Below are 18,299 nucleotides of genomic sequence, written 5' to 3' on the forward strand. Positions count from 1 at the left end.
TCGGATTCGGGTTTTATTGTTGATTTTTGATTAATTAAAAATACGGTCAGCAATAAACGCTTGAATTATAAAAAAAATAATATTCTGATATTGTATGTGATTTTCAGCATCAACCGACAAAGTTCGTACTCGTCCCGCGTTGGAAATCGTACGCTACCCGGGAACCCCGAACGCTTTTCTGTTAGAATTGTTTGCGATGCAACAAGATTACGACGAAAGGTAAGTTTAAAATGTACCTATATAGTAATACATAAATTTAAAGTGCTCCGTAGGCCAGCATCATACTAAAGCGGCTCACAGATCACCAGCTGTTCGCCGGACGATATCAGCCTGTCAGTTAAACGCAAAAGGTGACAGTTCCGAATAACTGACAGGCTGATATCGTCCGGCGAACTGGTAATTTATTGTGGGCTCCTTAAGGTGGTCTCATTTCGTACCTATAATTCTACATTCATGCATTGACTTGTTTATTTTTAGTTGTGTTTTGTTTATTATTATTTTGTATGCCGGCCAAGAATAAATGTTTCTCTATTACATATTTTATTTAAAAAATATAATACCTACGATCGCATTCACAGTCAGAACTTGAATACCGGTATTTTTTTCAAATAATATAACCGGGATTTAATTTTGGTATCCCGGCTGTTAATGTATATTTTTTGATGTTATGGTACGTCGAATCTAATAACTCACATTGTGTCTACTTAATTATATATTGTCTGATGTAAGTATACCATTTATTTACAAGAAAGGATAAAACTAAAAATATGATAGAATTGATAGATCTTGTATTTTCTACATATTCCCGTAAATTTCATTTCGTGACCACTGTGAAACAATTTATTTTATGTATATTTATCAATTCTATAGAAAACAATTCACTTTCAGATATGGGTACGACATTCTGCAGACAGCGTTCGAGATGTTTCCCGACAGAGATTATTGTGTGTTGTGTCTCCCATCGAACCAACCAGCATTTCCTCTCCTTGAACATTTTACGGTATAATCAGAGTAGATCTATTTAGAGCAGTGGTCCTTAACCGGTGGTCTCTGGGAACACCTGGAGTGTTCCGTGAATTTATAAAGAGAACAGCCCTTTGTTGATTTTATTCCATACAGTTTGTGATCCCTGAAAAAAATGTTGCCGAGGAGTTCCTTATCACTGTACGGTAAGTACATCAAAGGTACGTAAGTACCTAAAGTTTTACATACTCAATCATAGGTACAATACACGGTATAATGGAATCACTATATATATAGCCTCATTTTCGCTAAAAAGTATAACGGTATATAATACCTACGGCCTACGGAGGAGCATAATTATATCAGACGGAAGTGACGTCTCGATAACTCCACGAAGTGGTCATTATCATTATAATATTTTTTTGGAAAGGGCTTGTACGCTACAAGGAAAGTGTATCTATCCTTTTTTTTAATTGTAATGTTTTTTGCAATTGTTTCAGCTAGTTACTCCCAAACACTACCGGGAGAAGTACACGAACCAATCACTCTATGTGGCACATGTTAACTCCGTACGCGAGTAAGTATGATCGGAAGAAGCATTTAAACTTTATACACACAGCAAAATATTAGTAAGTAGGTAATAAAAAACCAGGGCCACCATGGAAGGAGCTAGAAATACTGAATACGAGTTAATAAAGAATATCAGTTAGTTATGGATAACGGTATACGTGTTTAAACTTTCACGATTAAATTTAAAACTAAAATTAAATCTTAAAACTTAAAGGCTACAAATATAATGACCACCAAAAAATACTTTGGTACCCTAAATAAAAAAATCATGCTTACCAAAAAAAATTACTGAACACCAAAAAAATAAGGCCTAAAATTACAAAAGTACCACCGTTTTAATTACGACTGCACTTCAAATTGTATTCGAATACCAAATATATTGAATGATCACCAAAAATCATTAATGATCACCAAATCTTGAAGACCAAATTAATGCGATATTTTCACCTAAATAAACCACTATGATTACCAAAAAATGTATACATATTATAATAAAGTAAAATGATGCCAAAATTACTAGCCCCTCCCGCTCAACCCCCCGTACCCCGCACCGCATACCTACCTAACCTAACCTACTCTTCTAGTAGCATACTGAAATGCTACTAGAATAGTGGGTTAGGTTAGGTTTGAACTGCGACCCTTACAGAAAAGAAATGCTACTAGAAAAGTGGGTTAGGTTAGGTTTGAACTGCGACCCTTACAGAAAAGAAATACTACTAGAAAAGTGGGTTAGGTTAGGTTTGAACTGCGACCCTTACAGAAAAGAAATGCTACTAGAAAAGTGGGTTAGGTCAGGTTTAAACTGCGACCCTTACAGAAACGAAATGCTACTAGAAAAATGGGTTAGGTTAGGTTTGAACTGAGACCCATACAGAAACGAAATGCTACTAGAAAAGTGAGTTAGGTTAGGTTTGAACTGCGACCCATACAGAAAAGAAATGCTACTAGAAAAGTGGGTTAGGTTAGGTTTGAACTGCGACCCTTACAGAAACGAAATGCTACTAGAAAAGTGGGTTAGGTTAGGTTTGAACTGCAATCCATACAGAAACGAAATGCTACTAGAAAAGTGGGTTAGGTTAGGTTAGAAAAAGATGACGAAGTGGATTAATTAATTTAATAGGATAACGATATATTAAATGTGTCGCTTAACTACAAACTCGGGTAAATCCATTCGACCCTCTCAGCAAATATCTACCCTATCACCTTTTCTTTATACCAAAATCGCATAATCTGACAGATGGATTTACCCGAGTTTGAAGTTAAGCGTCTCAAATATTTGCACATTTTTAATTAAAATGTGGTTACAATTTTGGTGGTCATTTACTATTTTTGGGTTTACAATGATTATTTTGGAGTCATTTGCTTTAATAGGATAGCAAGATTTAAAAATTTGGTTAGAATTTTACATTAAAATGGAGTTCTAATTTTGGTGGTCATTTACTATTTTTGGGTTTACAATGATTATTTTGGTGTCATTTTATTTAATAGGATAGCAAGATGTAAAAATTTGGTTATCATTTCACATTAAAATGGGGTTTGAAATTTGGTAATCATTTACAATTTTTGGGTTAATAATGATTAGTTTGGTGTCATTTCCTTTAATAGGATAGTAAAATGTAATAAAATTGGTAATCATTTCACATTAAAATGGTGTTATAATTTTGGTGATCGTTTATTATTTTAGGGTGGTAAAGTAGATTTTTTTGGTATTAAATTTTATTAAATCTGGTGATCAGTTAAATGGCAGCCAAACTTAAATACGCTATTAAGTCCCGTTGTACAAATTTAATAACGGTATACGTCATATACGTGTCAATAATCTGGTGTTACAATGGGTGTACACTATCGCGCGTACCGATCCGCGTATCCGAGCTACGGTGGCGTTATTTGTTATTGTTAATGCCATGTTTAAATGCGTTTAATCGTTTATTCTTATCCCTTAAGTACTTTTATGTTAGTATTTGTTAGAAAATTTAACATTGCATTCTAAGTTTTCAACGTAACTTTGGCCCCACTCTTAGACATGATTTAGTGTAGTATTTTTTCCAATATTGTTTCGTATCTCTAGGACCGTGGCAGTTCGTCCAGCAGAAGCGTTCGACTTCCCGTCCATAGCTCACATCCTTGAACATGTACACGACAAACATGACATACTTCGACTCCTGGAGATGAGTCTCGTATCGGACGAGTTGGACGCCTACGTGCTGTTGAGCCAGCGCGAGGCCGTTGGAGTAGTTATCCTCGAGTAATTATACAAGTTATAGTGTACCTATTTTTCAAACTCGATGGCTGACAGGTGTCATTTCAATAAAATTTTGTGAGATTTGGCGTTTTTGGTTATAAATTATATCATTATAGCACATCACATTATAGTTTGAAAAATACTATAATGTGCTGTGTGTGGGCTCCTGGAGAAGAGTCTCGTATCGGACGAGTTGGACGCCTATTACGTGCTGTTCAGCCAGCGTCAGGCCGTTGGAGTAGTTATATTCGAGTAATTATACAACTTATAGTAGGTAGGTACCTATTTTTCAAACTCGAGATTTAGCGTTTTTAGTTCATATTACCTATACATTATATGGAGATAATACCTGTGACCCTACCCATATTGAGTTAAAAATACTATAATGTGCTGTTTGATATGCAAGACTGAAAAGCAATTTCATAGAAATTGAAAATAATGTAAACAAACCAATTTACCTTCATTACTTCGTAATCTCGCACTTTTTAACCTTTTGAACGCCAAAGACGGCAATTGACGTCAACGCAAAATCGTGACAACGACGCCAAAGACGGCATTTGACGTCGATCGTTTTTTGATGAAAATCTACTGAAAAACACCCCACTTTTAGGTTGGCATTATTTATTCACAAAACTAAATTTTACCCCCGTGGCGTCGGTGGCACGGCAAATGGATGCGCCGTTTGGCGTTCAAAAGGTTAAGGGACAACCAAGATGTTTATCAATATAGTGTATGTACAGTCAAGTGTAAAAATATGGCTGCATATAACTTACCTACTCAAAAATATGGGACATGGGACAGTTCTTATTTCGCTGACAAGCTATGGGATATATTTTTGAGTAGGTATAATGTGTGCACCCATATTTTTTTATATAGTTATATCAATTTGTAGTTAAAATATAAGTTAGGTAATTATACATATTTCAGTGAAAACAACCTTAATAGGATCGTATTTTGCGGCTTTTAGTCGATAGAATGACTCTATAAATTTATTTCCCGGACAGGTCTCTAGATAATTGTGTTGGGGTCCGAACGCAGTACGACTTAGAGCCTGAACCTAGAAGCGCGGGCACCGACGGCGCGGTGAGTAACGCTACGTCTTACTTAAGCGAACAGCTCGCGAAATCGACGCGGCGCGGCGCGGCGCGGCGGGCCCAAGGCGTTCGCGTTCGCAATGAGATCACCCACGTAGGACACTTCTATAGGTACCAAAGGATTGTTTCACCCCGCGCCGCATCGCTTCGCTTCGCGTTCGCGTGTTATTCGCCTACGTAGTACGCTGCGTAAAATCCACTTGTTTTACAAATATATTTACTTAAACTGGGTAAGTGTTATTGCCTCCCCTCTTACTTTTCATAGCTTGAGTGACTGCAGAGATATATTCTTGAAGACCTTATTATCTATGAGAAAGAGTACCTAAAGGATCCTCCGTCTGCCTGATTTTTGCTTTAAGTGTATAAATTACCATCGTTTCTGTAAGTTATATGTGTTATAAATGCTATTAGGTAATGGTAGCGTATTAGTGTGATAGATTTTAATATTGGAAAATGGCAATGGATTCTACATTAATTATCAATAAGCCTTCGTAATAAAGGAATTCATAATCTGTCTAGAAAATTTTAATCGTCGTCATTGTCACGAGAAGTTATTTATTTATTGATTCATAATAAAATTTTAACTGAATACCTGAAATTATAAATATTGGGCTAGGTCACCCATGCTATGTTTTATTTATTTTTAAGGTATTAGTTTTAGTTTTGTGGGTAGTTTTATTTTAATTTTAAGTCACCTTTTATTGCAAGTTTGACATGAATTATGTTTATTGGTTTAAATAAAAAGGTATATTATAATAGAACCTGAAAATAAATAAATAAACATCAAGTAGGTTTTTTCTTAAAATTGGATATGATGTATATTTTTTTTTGTGATTGCGGCAGATCGTTGCAGGGGTACTCTCGCCAGCCTTGGAGCCCCACGCGCGCTGGTATCTCCGCGACCTCATACGCCATTCCAAGTTCTACCACCTGTTCTGGCCGAGCCAGCTCAATAAAACTGGCAAGGTACCTAAATTATGTAATTTTTTGTATGGGCAAGGAATTTGATTTCTCAGTCACTCAGTGGCGCATTTGCCTTAAGGCCAAGTAGGCCCGGGCCTAGGGCGGCAAGTTTAATGGGGGCGGCAAATTGTGACAAAAAATTCGCTGATAACAAGAAATAACTCAAAGTGTAGTCAATATGGCCGCCCCTTTCTCAGCACCCATGTGCTGAGAAAGGGGCGGCTAGAGGGCCTGGGGCCTAGGGCGGCAAAGACTGCAAACCCGCCAAGTCACTTCTGTTGTTACAATGACAAGAATATTAGATCTCTAGCGGTTTTCTTGTTAATACATTACAAAGTTGATATACATTACTTCAAGAGCGAATAGTCAATGAGGCTTAAAATGGTAAGATTCCAACAAGTAAGAGGTTCTGGTGAAATTTACAGGAGGCCTTTGAAAAAAAATTACAAGGATCCGACATTTGTGACGATCCATAGAGTAGGTTAAGGTCTGGATATGGATCTAGCCGCGAAAGTTCTGTTTCAATGATAATTAAGTTTCGTATACATGCTATGTATATGTAATTGCAGTACTCGAGCCGAAATATAATGTCGCTGGCAGGACGAATGGTTCCCATCGTGCCGTACCGCCATCCCGTGCCTAATATCACCGGGATCAAATATCTGGATAAAGTGAGGGATTCGTAAGTTAAATAAACTAAACATTTATGGCTTTTAATTATTTGTTCACACAGATAAATAAAAAAAATATACTTTTTGTCGTTGTACACAGAACGAAAAGTTGCGCATTGTTTGGCATTGAGACGCAGTTGACAGCGTTGCCTAAAGTGGACGTGAACCATGGAATTGTGGTCGTCGGCGCCAGTCGGACTGGCTTGGCCTTTATCGAAACTCTACTTATGGGGTGAGTAATAGATATAAAGTATACCTAAATCTCCGCTATCCGTCTATCCATCAATTGTTGTTACTACAAGTGAAACATTATAAACCTTAAGATGAAACTTACCTAATGTTATGACTGTTATGAGGTCATATCATGTAATTAACAAATTGTAATTTTTCTATACAGTCCCGCATCCCATTACCTGACATTTACGAATATAACCCTTGTATCCGAGCACGGTCTTCCGATGCTGTGTGACTGTATTCCGGCGGCGGAGACCTGCGTCCCCAGGAGTGGTCGATACACGGATCGATATATGAAGTGCCTCCCGTTGTATTACTACGTGGACTGTATGACTGGCGTTTTGGTGGAGATTAATAGGTACCTACAAATTATCTCACAATAACAACGTCCTACGAGCAAGGTACCTAGTCTATGAATATTCCGATGCCGTCAGATTCTGTCTCTAGAGATCTGAAAGTATCTAGTGTAGGTATTACTGCGGTTAGGATACCTACTGGGAATAGGGAAGTAGATATGTTTAGCGTGATATGTGAAGGGCCCGTAATAGTTTCATGTTTTTTCAGTGCCTTTATGATCAAACTTAGTGCGCTCTGACTTTCTTATGATTCTAAATCTGTTGTACGATTGTCTACATGTATGTTTATAATCTCAGAAAGAAGAAATTGATCCGGCTGCAAAGCGGAGCGGTAAAGTACTACGACGAGCTGGTATTGACATGTGGCCAGCAGTTTCAACACCCGGATTATTTGGCGGAGTCCTTCGCTCATAGCAAAAAGATGAGGTAATTGCAATAATACATTGCAACCCAGTTGGTCTAATTGTAGTTCTTATCTATCACGTTGAACAGTCGCCAACAGATATATCGGAGCGGCCAAGGTTCTCAGAAATACCTGAATATACTTAAGTCTTGACGTGGCTTTGTTCAGGTATTTGAGGAGATATTCGCCGCACAGATATATCCGATGGTGACTGAACAAGACGAATGTGAAGGATGACGGTTTGTTATATATTTTGGAAGGGATGTGATTTTTGTAGCGTTCTTTTTGACTTTTTTTCCTTTTTTTGTTGCGACAGTAAGGGTAAGCCGTGTGAGAGGATATTGATGGACAACCCCAAGTACCGGCCAGACAAAGTGCCGCCGCGGCCCGACTTGCCCGAAAACGTGTTCGTGATTAACTCCATGTACGAAGCCAACATTTGCTTGAGAAGGCTAATGACCATGATCAATGCACGTACGGAACTTTACGCATTGCTATATTATAAAATAACTAGCAAATACTTATGTAAAGCTAAAACACACACAGGCTGAAAATCTAAGTCTAGTTATGCCATAGCATACTACATACCGTCGCTCACACTGTTAACTGTAGGTACATCGGTGGACCTTACGCCTTTTGAAATAAGGTTCACCGATATACAATTAGGAGTGTTGCTGTTTTTTATATTTTCGAGAGCTTGAGAGAATAAACACTTATAGTTCGTGTTTTTAATAGCATTAGAAATAAGGTAAACAATCTTGATGTGTCTTTTAATTGAAAAACACATTTTTAAAATAAGTTACGGCAAATATGTAACAATTATGAATCTAATACGATTATTTATATTCTTCTGGTTTCATAAATAATAGTTACTGATTTTTAAAAAGCGTTTTTTAATTAAAAGACATGTCAAGATCGCTTACCTTCTTTCAAGTTCTTTCTAATGCTAAAAAAACGAACTATAGTTATCAGTTTTAGGTATTCATTATTACCTAATTAAACCAGGCGTAATTGCAACGTTTCATAATTGCAATTAATGTTGCAGGTAAAATTAAGAAGCTAGATTATTTTCTTGCAAGGGGTCTTACCTAGCTTGTTTAAAATATCCAGGCCGCGACCACCTACCCTTAAGCGACAAGAATCGTTTACGGTGCCCACCTCCAGCCCATGCAGTACCATGGCCGCTACAACCTGGGCATCCCTCCTCAGGAGATCCCCTTCGTTAACATTTCCCTTCGATCCTATAGAAGGTTCAACTTTTAAGCTTGTTGTTTCATGTCTAGGCCCCGAACACTTAAGCGCCAAGAATCAGATAATTGTGTACGGAGACCACATGGAGTCCTACAGCACTATGGCGGCTCTGCTTGAACTAGGCATCGCTCCTAAGGAGATCGCCTTTGTGGAGCCATTCCCGCCTCTTGACCGCAACGTGATGAGAGTCAACTGTTTTAACGATGAAGTGGTGTGTATCTTCGACTCTATGAATGTAAAGTTAGCATTATCATAATGGACTGCGAGCCACGAACAGATTTCCATGACCAATCGCCTCCCGGGCCATAACTCGTATATTGGTTAACGGCTATGTATGATGATCCCTCATGGACGTCAGCTGCCGCTCCGTTGGTGGGTTGAGGAATGGCAGCCACCGAAACATGTAAAAAAAATGTCATCGCCTCCCGTTTGATACTTTATCAGAAGATAGTTTAGATGTTATTATAAATAAAAAAACCGGCAGCCGTTTGTATTGCGGTGGAAAGACGTCAGCTACTTGCATAAACATGTAAAAAATAACTTTTACTATGGGGCCAACCCTGAAATCGCGGAAACAAAAGCATTCTGTATAATGATACTGTTGCAGCGTTCCTGTGCCATAAGCCTCCTGCTTGTGCTTACGCCGTAGCGAATGTTTTCTTGCCATGTTGCGATAATCCTTACACTCGATTTGGTTTCGCATACCTAAATTTCATATTTATTAGGGTTCCCGTACCCAAAGGGTAAAACGGGACCCTATTACTAAGACTCCTCTGTCCTTCCGTCCGTCCGTCCGTCCGTCAGTCTGTCACCAGGCTGTATCTCGTGATCTGTGATATCTAGACAGATGAAATTAGTCTGTTGCCGCTATAACAACAAATACTAAAAACAGAATAAAATAAAGATTTAAGTGGGGCTCCCATACAACAAACGTGATTTTTGACCGAAGTTAAGCAACGGGCGGGGTCAGTACTTGGATGGGTGACCGTTTTTATAGATAACGGTACGGAACCCTTCGTGTGCGTGTCCGACTCGCACTTGCCCGGTTTTTATTTTATTATTTATTGTTTAAGTTATTTAAATATTGAGTACGAGTACTTCAGACAATAATACATTTTCTTTTGACTTAGATCGATGAAAGAGTCCAAGCAAGCTTAGACAATTTGGGAATTTACGTATACCGTGAATGTCACTTCGTAAGCTGGCAGTTCGAGGGGAGTCGCATCACCAGCCTGGACGTGATGTCGCCACTCCATACGATCTCCATACCCTGCTTCGCTCTTTTTTATTACGGCTTGAAGGCTATTAACTATTATGCTTTTAAAGGTACAGTCAGCTGCACTGGTGACCCCCCCTGCATAGACTGATTGTATGCAGGGGAAGTCACCTCTCTCTGCAGCTGTCTGGACATTATTGTCATGCCAGAATTCAGTGAGTACTCATATCTAAGACCACATAGGTACCTTCATTATTTGATATGATAACAAGATGGGATTGAATTGGATATATTACCTAGTTATAGTTACTATAGCCATGCTATTTCCATGACCTTGGAACAGTTACACAGGAGAGTGTAGTGGAGAGCATAGAGTAATATAAGTTTACTTAGATCCGGAATCGGAAGTTTCGGATCCCATGCCAAGATACAGATCGAGCTTACTAAACTGGTAAACTTTGTATACCTTACCTTACCTACTTTTGTATAATATACTTACCCAAGCACGATTATATTACTCTATGTAAGTTTACTATAAGTTTACTTATATTACTCTATGGTGGAGAGTGAGATATAGGTAGGTACGTATTAGTACATTGTTTCTCTCACTGCTAACTCGTATGAAGACGTCACCTGCCTAATTGTGTAAATTGTCTGATAGACTGTATTTGATTGCAATATATGTGATTGGTCAGTTAAGTCATTGAAAATATTCAATGGAACATAACGCTCGGTATTTAAACATGTTCAAAGTGATTCAGTTGTGGTTTTCAGCGATTAGCGAGTGCGGACTAGTATATGACGGCGGCTTAGTGGTAGACACGAAGTTCAAGACCAATGATGCCCACGTGTATGGCGCGGGTACCTCCGTTCAGTACTCGAGACGGTTGCGCGCTGACCGCCAGTTGCACCGTGATCGTTGCTCCGAGGACGTGGGCGAGGCGGTAAGGGTTTCTCAAGTTTCTAAAAGAACAATCTCAATTCAGTCAATTCATTTCAATTTTTAATTTTAAGTAATTAAACAGTGCTTTTCACAGCTACAACTGAAAATCACTTGTTATACATATTTATTTATTTATTTATTTTAAAATTTGGCCTTATCGGTAGGATGAAGCGGAATTACAATTCCTTGTACCTACTCCGATTAATCGAACTAATAGGAAAAAAAAGTTCATGTGATCCGATCGGTAGGATGAAGCGGAATTGCAATTCCTTGTAGTCCGATTAATCGGACCAAGCGGAAAAGAAAAGTTCAGTGATCCGATTGGTAGGACAAAGGCAGTAGGACTACGTGGACAGAGCGATTTTTGTTAGGTATTACTTATTTTATCTGATCGTGATGGCTTATGACTACTAACTAACCTATCGAAACTTACTGGAGGTACTGAATTTGTATGACGAGAATCGGGAATTCTTGCTTCTGGAACGACTTAATTTTGTATAGAAAACTAGTACCAGGAGCATACCCTAGATTAAGTTAAGAGTAAGCAACCGAGCTGAGCGAGGTTGTAGAGCGCTGCAAGAAAGCGAGCCCTATAGGTACGCGTGTACCTACTTTCGAGTCTTACTATCATATCATAGGATTGTATAATTTCAGCTTGCGAATATATTCCTGCGTCAAATGGACCCTTTCGTGATGGCGGATCCGGAGGAACTTTCGGATCCCATGCCAAGATACAGATCGAGCTTACTGAACTGGTAAACTTTGTATACCTTACTTATTTTTGTATAATATACCCCATATTCCTAATCGTGCAGGAATATTAGGATGCTTAGATAAATATTTAATTTTTCAGCTTCCCTCATCCAAGCATAGAAAAACTGACTAGACCGTCACTGGAAAAGAACCGAAAGTAAGTAAATGCATTCTTATATTTAATAGACCATGACGATTAGAGCAATATGGGCTTAGGACATCATGGTAAAAATTGAATATGAACTTTCGTGCTGTAATATTTTTGTAAACTGTGTATCTACGTCTATTATTAGGGTTAGATATTTTGTCTATGCTTACGCAGCGTACTACGTAGGCGAACAACACGCGAACGCGAAGCGAAGCGATGCGGCGCGGGGTGAATCAATCCGTTGATACCTATAGAAGTGTCCCTACGTGGGCGATCTCGTTGCGACCACGAACGCCTTGGGCCCGCCGCGCCGCGCCGCCGCGCCGTGTCGCGTTCGCGAGTTGTTCGCTTACGTAAGACGCAGCGTTACACGCTAAATAGGTATAACTTAATTTCTTAGGTGGGAACCTGTGATGGAATTTGTGTCGCCTCTTTTACTTGCGGCTACTTTCCCGGGCCCACTGTATTATTTGCACCTGAAGTCGCCTGGTGTGGACACACCGATGGAAGTCAGACTGACCTTGCCTCATCAAGTAAGTGTCAGCTTGATTTAAAACAGACGTTAAGAATTAGTTCACAAATTACCTACTAACTTTGTGGATTCTTTGTGATCACGGGGCAGTATATTGTGTACCTTTCCAAGTTGAAAAAAAAAATGGAAATTATTTATAAATTTCTGATATTTTGGGTTTTTGTGGTATTAATGAAATTACCTTTACAATAATGCAAACTATTTCTTATTATCCAGGGCCATTCGCTGACTACGGACAAGGACGGCAACTATTTCCAACTGCGAGTTGACGAGTTCCATTGCATAGATTGCGTCACATGCCTGGCCAAAAAAGTTCCTTGCTACAATATACTCGCTCTAATTCACGGAATGCATGAGTCTCTGTTTAACAACTTGCTTGCTAGATATATGGTAAATATGATTATAGCTTTCAAAAATAAGGTTTTGGCCGGAAAAAATTACAGGCAAAATTATTGTAATTTGCGAACCAAGATTGATAATCTACTTTCCTTAAAGATACCTATAGCGTACAGTGCATACATTCCAATAAAAACATTAGACGGTATTATTAGATCAGATACTGTATATCTGTTGTTTTCTGTAATGAGGTGTGCAATAAAGAGTATTTGTATTGTATTGTATTGTATTGTATTGTATTGTATTGTATATATAAATTAACTGTAGCTGTAGTATTGCAACATATGCTCTGATTTGTTATATTGAAATTCGCTACATTACATAATTGTTGATATTGGTGACACGCGAAAATTGTCAGCGCAGAGTCAAATGCAATCAGGCGATTGAATTTCACAGATGAACAAGATTGACGATTTTTACGAGTTCTTTATGCAGCCGTGGATGTCGGCATTGTACCAGGAGGCGTTCGGGAACCTAATCAGAGTTATTTGCCAACAAAATGTTGGGACGGTAATAACAGTTTATTCAATAGATTCTATAGGTTTATAAAAGTATCTACCAACAATTTTGTCACTACACTTTTCTAATTTATTGCTTCCTTTACTAGCGAAAATTGATGGCCAGACAATAGATTTATGTAGAGCAATAGTCTCTTAGAACAGAAATTTGGCGCGGGTATTGACGTATATCTAAGGACTAGCCTTACGGGCAATAAGAATGTACGGGCCAGTACAGCGGTGTGACACCGCTACAACGCAATCGGTTGATGAGTTCGCATCACGCGCGCGATTGGTCGCAACTAGTTGTGTTACAATGCACGATTTGCACGAATTCGTGAGTGACACTGACACCGCTGAACTAGTACCATTTTAGTGCCCGTAAGGCCCGTCCTTAGATATTAAACGTCAATGGGCGCGGGTCGTATTTAAAATACATACCCTCTAAAGTTATTGTTAAACTAGACAGCCTTGATTGTGAATTAGTATAGACTATATAGAGAGTCGTTACGACTGAAATTCGAACTCCGAACGTGGATTCTTTATGTTCCAAGATAATAATATCCCTATCCTTAGTGATATACTGGGTTTGAAGTTCTTAGTTAGCTTCAGTATCGCTACCACTTCGCAATCGAGATCCCGCACCGTAGAAAATTGACTTGTAGTGCAGTGCACCGACCAAATTTTTGGAATCTGTCAAACTACTTACCTATTCATGCGAACGTGGTTTAAACCAATGCACAGACACATATTTTGAAGATACATCAATGCTGAAAGGTGTGTAAGGTTTTTTGTGGAAACTGAATCTAGTAAATAGACCTTACATTTTGAGACAAATATGTTTTTAATCATATCACAACAACCTTGCAGGTGTATGATTTAGTCAAGTCTCATTTCTCGCTGTTCGCACATGATGATATGAGTTTTAATGAAGACGGAGTGGAAAGCCCGGAAATGGTCACAAACACTATATCTTGTTCTACTAGTATCCATGCTTGTAAGTCGGAACCGAGCTGCTTCTTTCGCCCTGGGGTGAGTATCGAGTAGGACTATTACAATCATTGACAATTTCATTTCAAGTAAGGGGTCATCCATTAATTACATCACACGTTTAGGGGGAGGGAGGGGGTCAAGAAAATGTGACATGTTGTGACAAGGGGGAGGGGGGAGTCATAAACTTTGTGACTTCACTTTAACTTCTCTAACCGAAAATGTATTTAAATTATTTTATACGCTAATTATCATTTAAATAACAAGGTTTTGAAACGATAATCGTTTTTATTCGTTTATTTTATTTTTTATTAGTTTTGGGTTATAAAATTACTAATATTTATTTTGACAAAAATATTTCGATAAAATATTAAATAAATATTTGCCGATTTCGTTGCAGAAATGTGACGTCACACCAGGGGGGAGGGGTTTGCCAAATGTGACCATGTGTGACAAGGAGGGGGGGGAGGGGTAAAAAAACCTAGAAGTTCGTGTGACGTAATTAATGGATGACCCCTAAACATTGTCATCTACATTATAAATACTATTGAAAACGGGGTATTTTCCATACTGAGGGATAGCAGCATCCGGTGATACCGTGTTTACGGTGAGTAGCGGCCCGATTCGAACTTTAAAATACGTCAATGAATAGATCTAGAAACGATATGGATTAGATGTGTCAGTGTCAAAAGTGACGTTATTGTCTGAAGAAACGTGTCCCATATTATATTATAATTATATACAACCATTTCTTTTTAAATACATAATTATATTCTTAGTATATTGTTTGTTTCTTCTTCTAGAATGCGCCAAATCTTGGTACAGTCCGCTCAGTAATAGAAAGGTTCATACCCGTTTCTACCGAAGTGAGTATTATAATAAATCATATAATTTATTATCTATTTATATAATAAAAAACCGGAAAAGTGCGAGTCTGACTCGCCCACCGAGGGTTCCTTACTTTTTAGTAATTGTGGCAACAGAAATATTATCATCTGTGAAAATTTCAAAAAATACAGCCTGGTGACAGACAGACAGACGGACAGTGGAGTCTTAGTAATAGGGTCCCGTTTTTACCCTTTGGATACGGAACCCTAAAAATGAATCCTTTCCCTTGGTCACGGCATCACGCGTGAACGGCTGGACCAATTTCGCTGATTCTTTCTGCGTTGTGTTTGTTATTGTCAGGAGAAGGTTATTATGAAAGAAAAAAAATAAGAAAGAGCAAAAACAATAGATAGATATAGGTATAGGTGAAGTTCGCCGGGTCATCTAGTATAATATAGATAATAATAATTATGAATATTAGATTTTCTGTTCAATTTGAAAGTTCAGTCGTGTATTGTCAATATTTTGCATCCACTTATTTTTTACAGATGAACGAGGACTTAAAGGAACACCTACCGTCGGTAAGGGCTTGTGCACAAATCACGCGAGGTTCGATAGGGGAAGGGGGGTCACGAAAAAATCACGATAGATCACGTTGGGAGAGGGGGGGTATAAAGAGACCTCACGTGTATTTTTCTACAGTGAACGAAAGTAAGAAAAAAAAAACCACTGTTTTGTATTACATGAGTAGATACTTTTTCTCGGTTTCGGTAAACATAAATCTTCACTCTGCACTTCAAAATATCGAGTCCATTTAACGAAAATAGAAAAATAAACAAGATTTTCTATATACAATACTATTTATCTTAAAATTAGGTCGAATGAAAAATAAATCAAAAAAATACACGTGAGGTTGTGTGAGGGAGGGGGGTAGCCAAAAACCTAGAGTTAGACGAAAATAAGCCTGCAACGATTTTGATAGCATACGCAGTGCAAGTGTCATTTATACGTCACAATTTCATAGAAATTTGACGTAAATTACTATAAAATAACACTTGCAATGCAAAGCGATGCATTTGGATTAGGTCACTTTGGCCATCATGATCTATTTGTCTGTATAAGGGATAAGATAAGAGAAAAAATATCGCTTGTCATGTGACTTGCCTTCAAATGAATCATCAAAACTGGATTAATTGGAATGTATTTGGTTTTTTTGGGAAAACTTTATAGATTCACTAATCTACGCACTCGGCCTGGAAAAGGGTTAACTGAATGAACATTTTCCAGGAGTGTGGTCAAAGTGCAATAATGCGTAACGACGCGAGGGCATTTTGGAACGCGTTCGGCGGCGACCGCATCGTGACGGCGCACCTCGCGCGCTACTTCGACCGCCACCGGCTGTTGAATCCGCAGTACGCCAACATCAGAGCCGATCTTATCTAACATATGCGCTGTTCCGAGGAAGACTACGAATGAAGACAGGTAAACTTGCTGCAGTAGATATTAGCCATGGCTTTTAATGTTAAGTGGATAAGGACTGGGGCCAGGGCCGTCTTAAACTATGCTGGGGCCCTTGGGCACATAAGAATTTGGGACCCTTTTGGAAAGTAAAGAAAGCTAATTGAACTAACATTTTTCTACTATGATCTTCTATTTATTATGCGTAATCAAATATTACCCCCTGAGGATGGGGGTCCTGGGCACGGACCCCTTGTGCCCTAATGATAAAGACGGTACCTTAGAAACTGGACTCAATTATTGTGGTTTTATGCTACTTGGTTACTTATAAGGCTGCCAGAAGGTGCGAAGCTGCATGGCCAAAGTGTGATACATCGTAACGACACGACGCGTAAAAATAAAAATGTAAATAATTCGAACATGTAGGTAGAGTCTGTGCGAAAAGAGAAGAGCCGTAGAAAGTATTGGATCCCATACATTTCACGACTCTTCTCTTTCCGCACAGACTCTACCATTTGTACCTATGTAAGTTAGGCGAGCGGCGGCTATGAGTAATATGATACGAGTAGGTAATAATTATAGGTACCTAGGTAGATACATATTACTTCTCCAAGAAAAAGTTATTTATACGTTTTAGACAATTTATTCCATTTTACACATGTTCATTATTTAGACAATGTTTCTTAAATATTATATTTACAAAATGCACAGGATGGCCATTGATGAATAAAGATTTTTCGCCGAAACAGTCTTACTTGATATGATTCTGTTTTGTACACAATTCAAAACATTCATTAATTGGAATAAACAATTAGGTAGTCAATTACATTTACGGTATATAAAACTATGAGATCAAATTTTAATTAGCTTGAAAATGCATGAAATGAGTTTTATTGAATTCGGTTTTTACAACTGCGTCAAAAGGCTAAGTGGCGCACTTTAGCCAGTCAGGTGCCTAGCCAAGATGCCAATCGTTCGCGCCGTAGCGAGCGAAACGGTAATCTCTCTCTATCACTATTACATATTAGTGTTACACATTAGCGTATCGTTCGCTACGGAGCGATTGGCATCTTGGCTAGTTGTATCCCAAATCTCTTCCTATATCATTCTGTAGGAGCACTTATCCACAGTGGCGTAGCGTGAACTAATCTAGGCGTGGGCGAAATCACATCTGCGAGGCCCTTTTCTTTCACTGTGCCCTCACGTAAGTCCCCCCTCGGGGCGCGAGGCCGTGGGCGACGGCCCACCTCACCCACGCCTAGCTACGCCACTGCTTATCCAGGGGCGCACTTGCTCCAACTGATCTCTTCATCTATTGCCCAGACGAGTAACGGCCTCTTATACTTTAATTTGACTAGACAATTAATTAGTTAACGCTATGACATCGTTGAGCTGTTAACATCTTACAAAATATCATTATCATGCAAAACGATTATTTACATTGGTTGAGTTGCACTGATAAAAATATTAACTTTATAACACATTTTATTTGATAGCTCCAAAATATTCGTAGCGAAGTAAACACATTTACCTACTCTGAACAAAAGTTTAACTTAAAACTACTTGGGCTTTTAAAAATCCGAACAAGTGCGAGTCGGACTCGTCCACCGAGGGTTTCGCACTTTTTAGTATTTGTTGTTAAAGCGGCAACATAAATACATCATCTGTGAAAGTTTCAACTGTCTAGCTATCACGGTTCATGAGATACAGCCTGGTGACAGGCAGACGGACAGACGGACAGTGGAGTCTTAGTAATAGGGTCCCGTTTTTACCCTTTGGTATGGAACTCTA

General features: G+C 38.6%; 1 protein-coding gene across 1 annotated transcript in view; it reads left to right on the forward strand.

The window, feature by feature from the left end:
- LOC134796947 (cilia- and flagella-associated protein 61-like) overlaps positions 1-16,530 on the forward strand; it is a 38,604-nt gene extending 22,074 nt beyond the window's left edge. Inside the window, exons 10-29 of the mRNA XM_063769141.1 lie at positions 108-219; positions 889-1,000; positions 1,464-1,540; positions 3,602-3,778; positions 4,780-4,858; positions 5,713-5,835; positions 6,402-6,514; positions 6,604-6,735; positions 6,901-7,095; positions 7,391-7,519; positions 7,813-7,970; positions 8,780-8,958; positions 9,878-10,073; positions 10,738-10,907; positions 11,561-11,661; positions 12,205-12,340; positions 12,556-12,729; positions 13,132-13,245; positions 14,103-14,189; positions 16,323-16,530. Of these exons, the coding sequence (XP_063625211.1) occupies positions 108-219; positions 889-1,000; positions 1,464-1,540; positions 3,602-3,778; positions 4,780-4,858; positions 5,713-5,835; positions 6,402-6,514; positions 6,604-6,735; positions 6,901-7,095; positions 7,391-7,519; positions 7,813-7,970; positions 8,780-8,958; positions 9,878-10,073; positions 10,738-10,907; positions 11,561-11,661; positions 12,205-12,340; positions 12,556-12,729; positions 13,132-13,245; positions 14,103-14,189; positions 16,323-16,493 (2,735 nt within the window). The 3' untranslated portion in view covers positions 16,494-16,530. The remainder of the gene's footprint in view (positions 1-107; positions 220-888; positions 1,001-1,463; positions 1,541-3,601; positions 3,779-4,779; positions 4,859-5,712; positions 5,836-6,401; positions 6,515-6,603; positions 6,736-6,900; positions 7,096-7,390; positions 7,520-7,812; positions 7,971-8,779; positions 8,959-9,877; positions 10,074-10,737; positions 10,908-11,560; positions 11,662-12,204; positions 12,341-12,555; positions 12,730-13,131; positions 13,246-14,102; positions 14,190-16,322) is intronic.
- The last annotated feature ends 1,769 nt before the right edge of the window (positions 16,531-18,299 follow it).

The sequence above is a fragment of the Cydia splendana genome, chromosome 14, assembly GCF_910591565.1.
Source record: "Cydia splendana chromosome 14, ilCydSple1.2, whole genome shotgun sequence".
In the NCBI taxonomy this organism is placed as follows: domain Eukaryota; kingdom Metazoa; phylum Arthropoda; class Insecta; order Lepidoptera; family Tortricidae; genus Cydia; species Cydia splendana.